General features: G+C 36.3%; 1 protein-coding gene across 1 annotated transcript in view; it reads right to left on the bottom strand.

The window, feature by feature from the left end:
* UBQLN1 (ubiquilin 1) overlaps window positions 1-11,412 on the bottom strand; it is a 13,396-nt gene extending 1,984 nt beyond the window's left edge. The window contains exons 1-10 of the mRNA XM_010182088.1: window positions 11,395-11,412; window positions 9,805-9,956; window positions 7,040-7,155; window positions 5,745-6,007; window positions 4,795-4,953; window positions 3,920-4,163; window positions 3,287-3,429; window positions 2,806-2,889; window positions 439-554; window positions 5-103 (exon numbers count right to left, since the gene is read on the bottom strand). Coding sequence (XP_010180390.1) covers window positions 5-103; window positions 439-554; window positions 2,806-2,889; window positions 3,287-3,429; window positions 3,920-4,163; window positions 4,795-4,953; window positions 5,745-6,007; window positions 7,040-7,155; window positions 9,805-9,956; window positions 11,395-11,412 — 1,394 coding nt within the window. The remainder of the gene's footprint in view (window positions 1-4; window positions 104-438; window positions 555-2,805; window positions 2,890-3,286; window positions 3,430-3,919; window positions 4,164-4,794; window positions 4,954-5,744; window positions 6,008-7,039; window positions 7,156-9,804; window positions 9,957-11,394) is intronic.
* Between the last annotated feature and the right edge of the window lie 670 nt (window positions 11,413-12,082).

Raw genomic sequence — 12,082 nt, 5'->3', positions numbered from 1 at the left:
AGGTCCTGACGCTGGACTTGAACTTTCAGTGGGAACAGAACTAGGTACAGTGGACCCTGTAGGAGCTCCAGTGCTTCCAAGTCCACCTAAACCAGGATTAAATCTGCATAAACAACATAAAAAGATGCACAAATGACATAAGAAGAAATACACCACCTGAATAATGAATACTAGCTTGTCTCTTCTCATTTATTGAATTACCGAGTAAAAATCCTGCTACAGAGTGAATGACAATTTAAGTAAACTACTAAGACAGAGTCAGCAGTGTTTAGAAATGCATAGCAGGCAAAAGTGTGACATTATAAAACAAGTTTAATTAAACTAAAAAAGGCAGGAGGAGGAGTCTTTAATAAAAGCTGGGTGAATCTCTGCATGTAAAAAAAGAATGAACAACATAATATAAAAGTTCTTGGTTGAATTTTTAAGACTGATTCTTACCCTGGTATAAGCCCTGGTGCTTCTGTTGCTAGTGTTTGCAAGCCCTGCTGAATCTGTAGCAACGCCTGCATTGCTCTAGGGTTTGACATAGCTGATAACGTATCAGGATTCTGCATCTAAGAAAAAGAGAGAAACTCTCAATCAAATGCAGATGTTCAAAGTTACTCTTTATCATTAGAGGTTTCATAGAGTCTGACATCATGTCAGATCTTGTCTTTCAACTTTATATTTACATGAAATCCTTCAGTGTTTGTTGGGTTTTTTTGAGAAAATTTCTGCAGGAGGTGATCAATGAACTCTCTAGGTGTGGATAAAGCCTTTCAAATGAGAAGTACACAAGGAAAAGTATTTTTCATGATCTCTCTAGCAGACTTCATCTCTTTTCAAATCCATAGGACTGTATTAATCCAACAATAGAATTAGTAGAATTCCTACATCATACTACTGGTAAGCAACAACGCTGAACACAATGAAACTTGATCAACAGATACGTAAGAAATAGTTATACCGCATTTCTTTTCCTAGCTAAATTTAGACCACAGCAGTTTAAGCATGACTATTTGTGCATGTCTCCATCTCTGCAGTGTCCTTGCAGCCTAGAGAAATGCAAACAAATACACTGCAAAACTCATTAGCAAGCAAAGGTAATATTCAAGGGCTCTCACTCTACTGTGACTTCAATTAAGAACTGGCTTTCACATCCACAGATAAATTTAAAAGGCCAATCCTTTTAGTTTCTGAAATTAAATGTCTGGAAACCTGACTATTTTAGATACAAAACTAATGGCTTAATGCTCACCTTAATGAGACAGCAAGAACAGCAAGCTGTTAATACTCTTCATTGAGCTCTATAATTTTTCTCTCTCTCATAGCTAAAAGTCAGAAAATAACTAAATATGTAGCTGCCAAAGGTTACCTACTTTTAAAGAGGGAAGTATTCTGGGTTCTCCCAAGAAAGCTGCTGCAATTACTTTAATAAAATATTTATATCATTACTTATTGTCTGATATTTGGAATTGTTTTACAGAAATAATAGCCCAACAATTCTCAGAGCAGATTACATGGATCATCTCTCTATTAATGCTGTTAATTTCAGCTGTTAAGTAGCAGCAATTCCTGTTAATACTTCTACAAAAGTTGCAGATGGAGTAGCTTACGAGTCTTCCTAGTTCTGCTGGGCAAATGCACTTTATTGCAAAAGATGCCTTCAGTTATACAGAGGAACATGACATAGTTCACCCAATCCCATAATACAAGCACCAGTATACCAAGAAATTATGAGCTCTAATTTTATTGACATTCTGAGAATTCCCACATATTTCTTTGCTTTGTTTCACTGGCTAATGCTGCTGATCATCAGACCTAACACAGTGAAAACAAATGAGAACCAGCTGTGCAAATAATTCCTAGGGTGATACTGACAGAAAGATAACTGGAGGAAACAGAAATGATAACTACTGTGCCTTCATTAATTACCATTTATTCACATATTTCAAAGCATGCATGTAGTACTAGTTCTTCAGATACTACCAAGTCATTACAAAGCTGTGGCATTATGAAATACTACAGCTATTCATGTGGTTGAAACAATATAAACAGTTTCTTCTGAACACTAAATTTGCTACTATAATTCATGTATGTATTAATTATTTTACTCAAAACTGCCTGTGTGTTATCAGATCTTAAAAATGCACATTTACTCTGATTTGCAAGGATGTCTAACTGTACAACTCAGGCACTGGATTAAGTTTTCAATTTCTAAAAAAGTCTTTCTTGCTCCTGTTTAGGGAACACATTACTACTACACACTGTGGCAGCTAACACCAAGCAGATACCTGGGCTGCAAATAAAATGTTGTTAAGAGGGGAAGACAGTGGTAAAGCAATCTTTACAGGCAAAAAAACCTTAGAATCCACTTCTTTTCAATTAGCTAATGATCTGAGTCTTTCAAGGGATGCTGCAAGATCTCTTTACCCAAATGATTATGGCAGGTTTGAAAAGGTAAGAGAAAAGCATAGTGAGAAGAGAGAAAAGCAGCATTCTATTAATGGGAAAAGTACTAGTCTTTTAATTTGCAAAACAGATGTTGTCTGGCTGGTGCACAGTCAGACTGTGCAAAGAAGCAAAAGCAAATCTAAGTGGTTGTGCTAGCCATAGACAAAAATATCTGCTAAAAGTCAGGTTTAATTTTTGAAAGGGATGGAGACACTAAGCAAGACTTCATTAGCAAGGGACAACCTAATTTAATGTCTAAAACTAATGAGAATATATTATACAATTTAGCTTTTAGTCAAATAAAAAAGACACCATTGAAAATATTGCTCATTGACTTGCAGACACTTATTAACAGCTAGTATCTCATCTTACTTGCTGAAGGAAAGTAGGAAGTTGTTGTCTCATTTGTTCCTGAAGTTGAGGATTTCCAGCAAATAAAGGATTATTCAACATCATCTATGGGGCAAAAATATTTATCTTAAAAGATCAAGCAGTAAAAACCACAGGGGGTTTTAAAGGCAACTACTCACAGGGTAACATTCTATGAAAATAACCTCACAGAATAATAATCATGTACTTCTCCTTTGGTCAAAACTTGTTATGACCCACCAGCCTGAACAGATCACAACGGCTTTTGTTGTTGTTTTAGTTTTATTTGTTGTTTTTTTTAAAAAAAGAAGTTAAAATCAGAGTAACACCTAAATATGGCAGTAACTCCCCTCTTTCTGAGCCATTCACTACAGACAACTGTTGAGAAGTTGGCGCAAGTGAAAATTTAACTGCACCACAGATTCAACTTTTTTTTTTTCTCACTTCAATGTACACAGTACAATACTACACCAAATGCATTTACCTGTACAGCAAGATCAGGATTCTGGCTTAATGACTGCATCATGCTTCTCATATAGGGTGCAGCCAACATATTCTGCATAAGTTGTGGGTTTTCTGTTATTTGCTGTAATAAGCTCTGCATTCCTGGCGTGTTGAACATACCAGCTTAAAAAAAGCAAAAGGCTACTTTAGTAAGCATACTGACTATCCTCAGACAAATCAGACTACCTAAAACAAGGCTATAACCACTTGGTTTCTAAGAACTTTAGTCTCTGAAATAAACACCAACATGGTTCTGCTTACACAGACACATCTACCCCAGAAGTTAAGACAGAGGCTGTATCCAACAAGAAGTCCTCACTAAGTATCTACATTATTAGTGGTTTTCACACTTGCCTCTAAACAGGAAAACTACTAGAATTCATCTAGAGATTCCCTACCTTTGTTATTTTAAGGTAATACACAAGTACTAGTATTACTCTTAAGTTTACTTTTCATGTTTGTTTTTCTACAGAGGAATTTGATACTAGTCAACTGTTTTACATAAGTAAATAGCAATACAAAACTTTAAATCAAAAACTCCTTCCAATGAAATAATAATTTCAGCAAGCTCCCAAGTATGTGCAAATATATACAACTGCAATAACAAACACACCTCCTAGTCCAGGTCCCAAATTTGGTACAGCTGAGCTCTGTCCTGTACTGCCAGAGGTGTTATTTCCAGCACTACTACTGCCACCACTCTCACCACTGGTGCTGGTACTTGACGTGGAAGACTGCGAGTTGGACTGAGGAGCCCAAGGATTTGGCAGAGGATCTCTATTTTCTGTACGAGATGGCTGACTGTCCCCTCCTGTTGATGCATTGCTTACTAAAGAAGCAAATGGGTTACCTCCAAACTACAGAGGAAGGAAAGCAAACATGTATCAACTAAAGCCAACCATCTTTAAGACTGCTAAAAATAATGAGTTGCATTTCCAAAATTACACATGAAGATAAATCTTGATGGCTCTTGTTCAGTTATACTCACCATCCTACAGTAATTCCTTGTAAATATTCTGAAAAGATGCCAACACTGAGAGATACTAGCACCTCCAAAAATATTAATTAATTCACACTTTTTTTTTCAAGCAGTGTTGCTACTATACTGGTATTTTGATTACAGTAACATTATCTCCTGCATACTGGTTTCCAACTTCAAAGCCTTTTTTTCTTTCTATCTTAGGTTCCAAGATACTAAAAAAACTTTCCTGTTCCTCAGAATTTTAAGGTAAAGAATTAAAGGAATTCAAATTTAAGTGGTACAGAAATTCATTAACTTTAAAATAGCTTTTCAAACACACAAAGTACTACCTGTATTTCCTCAATTTCAGAAAAGCACAGATCTTTCCTCTCAAGAATAAGAGGCTACATAGTGACTTTAAGCTTCAAGAAACGTTACGTCAAGTACACATCTGGAAATTTACATTAGTTACACGCTTCATTTTAAAAAAATATTTTCATGCAGTGGCATTTGCAATCTTGTCTCACCTGTTCCTGTGCTGCATTCAGCATTGGCTCCTGAATATCTGTGTACATACGTCGCAAGGCATTGTATCCACCTGGTATACTTTCAAGGTTGCTCAAGGCTCGGTCTTGGTTTCGCATCATTTCCTGCATCATTGCAGGGTTTCTAGCAAGTTCAAGTGTCTAAGGAAGTGGAACGTTTAATATGTATTAATAAGAAATCCATTCTAAAGTGAAAACGTCAGCATTTGGCAATATCTCAGTTACCACTGTCTAGAGTAATTTCAGATTATGATTAAAGTCAAATCAAGATGTCGGCTTAGTGGGACTCAACTGAATTAGGTATTTAGCCAGCATCCTACAACTGTCACTATGCTGGTTGGATCAGAAGAAAAACCTTGAATCAACTATTCTTTACTTTCTTCATCTTTTCAGCACAGTATACTCCTACCATTTCTAACATCATTACAGCAGGCAGTCTATAATTTGAACTTTAAAATAAATACCTACATTTTCAAAAGTATCCATTTGTTTTTTTGATACTTTCTGCCACACAGTATATCATATGTAACATTTAATTAAAAAGCACTCAGAAGCGCCCACAGTTTGATAAAATGAAAATGTGTGGTATTTTGGAGAATTACTACTTTTGGTAAACTCATTGTTGGCTAGACAATGGAAGGTTTCAAGTGCACACAGGGACATCCAACTCTAAACTCAGAAGACATGATTATACAGTCTTCAATGTCTTTCAAAACTATGCTGCAGATTTCCTGAATTATCAGTCTATTTTGAACATTAACAACTACAAATACAAACATCAGTTGCCTACAGCAGCCTTTTATCATTCTTCTAGCAAGTCTAAGAACTTCAACGTTTAAGCACTCTAAACTAAGCATGTCCAATTCCTATTTTGTTGTTTACAGCTACAGTATAATCAAAGGTGATGAACTTACAGAGATCCTGCTACATACCTGTCTCATTATATCTGGATTATTCAGCATGTGACTGATTTCTGGATTTCTCTGTATCAGTTGCTGCATTTGAGGGTTAGCCATAATTAACTGCCTCATCAGGTCAGGATTTGAAAGCATGCTCTGAACAAATGGATTTTCCATTATCTGAACCATCATTTCTGGGTTGGACATAAGTTGCCGTTGCATCTGACTCTGCAACTCTGAAAAGTTTGATGTATTTAAGCCCAGGCTACTCAGACCTGCCAAACCTCCAAGGCCACCTTTAAGAGGATGAAAAAAATATAACTGAACTAGTATACTTCTAAACACATCCAGGTTCTTTCTAAATACAAAATACAAGACATGCAACTAAAAATCCAACAATTCGCATCTGAAATATAACTTGTTGCAACTGTAACAGTTTCTCTTCCCATTTTCCATAGCTAAGATACATGGGATGTTTGGATTTTGGTGTTTAGGTTGTTCTCCCCACCCCAAACACTTTCCAATGCATTTATAATAATAATAATTTATCTGTCTCCTCTTGATTAGACTACAGCCAAGAGAGATCTCCCAATATGACTCATATTCCCTATTCCAATTAAAAGTAGAGCTGCTCTTCTTACTAATGCACCAAGAAAAAATTATGCTTTGAATTTCCCTCCTCAGGTAACTAGTCAGTCTGAAGAACTGTTCACACCTAAAAAAGCAATTGCTTACAATGGTTACCTTTCCAGCTCTACCTCTACTCCACCCCATGAAAGCAAGTGATATGAAAAAGAATGAACCAAAAACTTCACTGTGATTATGGAAACAGTATTTTTAAGTCCAAAAACTGCAGCCTCTTTATTAATGAAAGAGAAGATTGATAATGCCTTCAGATTTGGAATCCGAGAAATACTGAATTGCAAGATTAGCAGCAATATTCTCACTCCTCTTTCAGATCTTGGCTTCATGTTACAGGTTCAACTTCATCAATACTCTCCTGATAGCAATTCAGACGAACTTTTAAGGAGCACAAGGACACTGGAAGGAGCTTCATTATCCATAGTGCAAAAATACAATTGTACTACTGAAGAAGAAACAGCACAAGTCTGAATTTTCGCATATAAAATTAAGGAAACAACTTTCCTCTGATAAGTTACTGACTGCAAACCTTCAACAATCAATACCATAGATATTTGTAATATTTTTGGGGGGTCTGGTGTGTTTGTTTTTTTTTAAACAGTTCTGTCTATATTAGAATAAATCTTCACGGACAATTACCCGAATCCAAGAGGACACCCACCATGCTACCTAACAAATATTCTTACCCAAGCCAAAAGGGTTACTATTTGTTGAAACTGGTGCTGAGGTACTACTACTTGATGTTGATGTGGCAGCAGTACTCCCAGTGGTGGTTGCTTGTTGAGCTGAGAGGTCTTGTGATCTGAAAAAATGCAAGTTTAAAAGTTGCAAATTTAACAAATTATTCAAATAATGCAATTAAATGCAGGAATAATGTCACGCTTAAGAATCTTAATTTACATTTTGATTCTTTCTCAAAAATCACACTATTATCTCTAGATGGCTTCCTGTAACAAATCTCTCAGACATCTGTAATGTTATCAGTTTTTCAGAACAGTAGTTCCAAAAATTAAGGAAATGGATGGCTATCACTGCAGCCATTACCACCTTCTCATCCTGTCTCTGGGATGCCAACCAATGAATTATTTCCTCTGTCCTTACCTTGTTTTAAGGATCCCTGCTTTATTCCACTGTACTCAGATACAACTGATTACATGCTTGGGGCTTAAAGAAATAAAGCCTAGTAAGATTTGATGTCAGATTTGTATCATTCCGCATCTTTAACAGGATGCCTTACTAAATGTGAAATTCAGTTAACGTCTTATTTCATTAGAAGACAAACATCAGAATCTCAATAACCTTTAAGACTTCAAGAACAGAGTAAAACCACAAAGTTAAAGCTAGCATAACTCAGTATAACTCAGCACAGGCACTAAAGGCTGCCCAAGTCATATACTCTCCACACCTTTCTGCTGCAGAGGCATAAACACAGGTGCTGCCATGTAGTAAGAGATCAATGAAGCAAGCTTGTGTAAAGCTAACCTGGCCTCTACTCAAAAGCTAAGAGGCTAGTTTGAAACCCAGATCAGTTCTCCAGTCTCATTCAACAATCAGTCTCATAAATGCCTGTATTTGCAGAACTACAGCATAAAATAACTTGCAGAAATTATGAATTCAGACCTTAAACAAAGATTTGAGGATTTGACAGTACACTAAATTTCATTATCTCAGTTCATCTCAAAGTACATTTCAGCTATAGTAAAATTCTTGCTTGTTTCACTAAAGCAAAGACTAGGGAAAAAAATTCAATCAATCAAACAAAAAACTCTAAACACACACACACACACACACACACACACACACACACACACACACACCCCCCAACCACTCCAAGCTTAAGAGATGCCTCGGGTCCAGAGGCTTCCTTGAATTTCTTTTTAAGAGTTCTCTGACTCCAGGGTAAATATCAGCCACCAAAACCACAGAGAGAAACCAAAGGAATAATAAAATACTTTGCACGCTTCAAGTTCTTTCAACAAATCATCAACACTAGCTTATACATAGCCTGCTGGTATATACTGCTGATTGACTGATATTCTTGTCAACAGGTAAATAAAGCATGGCATACAAAGTGATGAATGTATACGGTGTCACAGGACAAAATTACCTCATTCAAGTTCTTACTGATGTTCTGGGTGTGAAGTAGGAGAAATGAGACATGGACTGCAATGGTGGTAGAACCAATACAGGGATACTAAAAATTCCCCAAAAGCCATAATTGTGGCAGTGTGCCTGGGTGTTCCTTTGGCCAGAGGCAGAGTACAGGAAGGTATGAGGAACTGACACTGGTATTTCAGCACGTATAGTTATTGTAGGTCCAACTTATGAACCCTCTGTAGACTACAAGTCAAAAGCATCCTGCTATCACTATGAAGCCTCTTTGCCACACTCAAGACTGCAGGCAAAAAAGCAGAAGTCATGGCAACAGCAGAACACTAGTTTAGATGCATGGAGCACAGAATTACAGGATTAGCTAATATCTATACATGACTGGAATGGCTATCAGGCCTAAATTTCAGGCTAGGGAAGCACAGGGTAGAAGAAGGAGACCTCTGCCAGTGCAAACAAAATGTTTTCACAGAGACAAGACTCCAGGACAGAGACGACGGAATTGAAGACATCACTTTCAACAGGTGACTACATTTAATGCTAATGTTACTAACAGGCCTTTGTGTCTTGGTGAGGCCTGGAAAAGGAAAGCATGTCTCTTTTCTCTCCTAAGTTTTATGCTCCATCCTTTATCATCTGACATTTTTCCACAGGAGGAGATCCTCAACACAAACAGGAAAGACTTAAGACGACGACGAGCAAGACCACTTTCAGTCGAGTACAACATACTTATTACTGACTCAGCAAGCAATCCAGTTGAGGGATACATTATGCTACTTGTCAAAAGCATTTTTTAGTTTAGTCATTTCCTTCTGAGCACTTCACAGGAAGTAAAGGGCAGGTGACATAGCTCAACTAATGCAACTTTCTCATAATCATTTTAAAGTTGCCTTATCAAAACAAACAAACAAAAATCTTAAAATCCAAGTCTTTCTGTTCAGCCAGATAAACTAGTTGCACTAAAGCAGTTCTCAAAAGTTTTCTTTCTTTGTTTTATTCAAAACAGTGAGTAAGGAGTCACTAGAAGTTTTTGCACCTGAAAAGAAAAGCTCCACAGCTTAAGAACTATGGAGCAAAACCACAGTCAGCACTCAGCACGAAAACCAAAAGTTAAATAAGAAAAAAGCAAGAGACTTGCACTTAGAAACATGAGTCCAGTTAAAATACAAGATAAAAGAGCACTGTAGCTTCAGACTGTTATTCTGCACCAACTGTGACTAAGAAGCTGATTAAAGTGATTTAGTGAAATCTAAGTTTGCCCAACAGAAAGCTGTCACATTAAGAATTCCGAGTATTTTTACTTCTGAGAGGTAAACAGAAGAACACTTATGAGTAAGGTTACCTGTTTTGTGTTTTGATAACCAGGTGAACAGTGAGTCCATCGTGAATGCCATGCTGAGTCAAAGTGTCTTGATCTTTTAAAATTTTCCCAGCAAATATCAACACAAGCTGATCAATGTGGGACTTGAAACGCTTAGAGATTTCTTCCTTGAACTAAACAAAAAAGTGATTATACATTTATGTAACTGAATATGGAACTATTTATTTTTTAATAATTTAAGGACAAGCATTTTGTTCACATTTAATGTATTACCCCACTTGCACTGCATACTGTGCTTTGCACAATCTAGAAATACTTTAAGTTTTCTCAATTTTTTTTGTCCATAGGAAGGTGGGAAATAATTACTTCTTTTATATACAATAAAAATGAGAAGAGTTCTATGTCGAGATCACTATTTATGTAACTAGCAACAACAAAAGAAATTACTCCACTTAAAGACTACTGTGGCTTTAATCAGGTGTGCATCCATGACAATAAATATATACTAGAATATACACTACTTACATATACACATATATATATACACACACACACTGTAAAGTATGTAAATAATTATAGACTAGTAAGTATACACTAAAATATGTATCTACACATACACAGACTACTGAAGCCATCCATTGCTGAAAGACTGAGGATGTAGTGTCACAAGTGCAATATACCCATCTATGCTTTTGCTGGAACTGAACAGAGAAGTATCTTCTCAAGACGTATTTTTGCTGCCTCTCATGAGTCAAAACTAGCATCCCTCTCCACACAGGTGAAAGTTAACTCTCAGATGGCTCTGCTTTCTCACTCAACACATGACTTAGACACATAAAATGTGTTTACAGGGTATGGTGAACAGCCACATTCTTCAGCTGACTAGAAAATCATTAAAACAACCGAACCTGGAAGCCCACTGTATACCTTCTTGCCTTCCTAGCCCATGATGACTTGGTTATGCTTTGACTGGCTTATGACTGAGATTTAATATTCTCTAGAAAAATGCTCTCACCGAAAGCAAAACATTTATAAAACTTAAAAAGGAACACATCCAAGAAAAATGCTAAGGAATTACTTGATCCTAAGAAAATCAGACAAATTTATTCAACAAAACTAGTTAGCAGGCTAAATATTTCAAAAAGGATTCCAGGAGTTAGGAAGTATATCAGAAGTTCACCCTAGTTAACATTTTAAAGTTAAGCTGACAATACTACTTTAAAAAAAAAACCATCCCAAACATCCAAGGGAAATCTCAGTCCATACAGGAAAACATACTAATCTTGCAATTAGTTATTAATAATTACTATTTTGAATAGGTATGTCTAAAAAAGTAAAATCTCACTGCATTATGCTTTGAAGGTAAGAGTTAATAGTATAGTAAGGAAAAAAACCCTCAAACATTAAAAAAGAGAGTCTGACAGAGAAAAGAGTTTAAAAGTCTGTGTTTGAGTAGGCAGTTGCCCTCGGTTAGTTAAAAGTTTGCTCACACAGTTAGTTCCAGTTCTTGGGGAAACAACTTTTAAGTCAGTCTTTATACTGGCAATATTTAGACTTGCAGGTCTTCCAAAATGTCATTCAGTCCATTCCTTCCTGAAGTGGGTTACTTACCTGTATTATTCCTGACATGTTTATCTAGTCTGTTCTCAAGATTCCCAGTGACTTTTTTCCAAGAAAACTATTCCAGTGTTTCACTATCCTATTCCTTCATCATCCTGCCCACAATGGACAACACAGATTGTTGTTCTTGTTAGAATAAAGGGTTCCAATAAAACTAATCTTTCCTAGAGGACTGTTTTCTCTGATCCAACCATTCCCACCACTCTTTGGATTTTCAAATCCAATTATATTGTTTTGTAAGTGTGAGGCTTAAAACTGGCCAAAATATTCCAGACGAGTTCTTATTTATACTTACTGGAACAGGACAAACGCTACATCCTGCAAGCTATATTCGTATTTATATGAAATCCATGTGGTAAAAATATTTGTATAACAGCACTGACTTATTTAACAGCTATAAACTCTAGAAACTTTTCTGCAGAGCAACTATTTAGGCAGTTGCTTCCTATTTTGCATTCTTCTCATTAATTATTCTTAACACACATTCAAAAGTAACACAAAGCCAGCAGAAATACTAACGATTTGGTGCAAAGCTAATGCATAAGAATAAAGAACTACCATACTGTGTAAAACCAGCAAGTAATTTCATCTACCCAAACTCATTTATTATGGTATTTTCTACAATATGTTGTGACAGTGAGATCCCCAACTTAATTCTCATCAGAAGGCTAATGCTGTA

This window comes from Mesitornis unicolor, unplaced genomic scaffold (genome assembly GCF_000695765.1).
Source record: "Mesitornis unicolor isolate BGI_N332 unplaced genomic scaffold, ASM69576v1 scaffold30963, whole genome shotgun sequence".
Lineage (NCBI taxonomy): Eukaryota > Metazoa > Chordata > Aves > Mesitornithiformes > Mesitornithidae > Mesitornis > Mesitornis unicolor.
The sequence above is the reverse complement of the archived record's forward strand: the minus strand, read 5'-3'. Positions and strand labels throughout refer to the sequence as shown.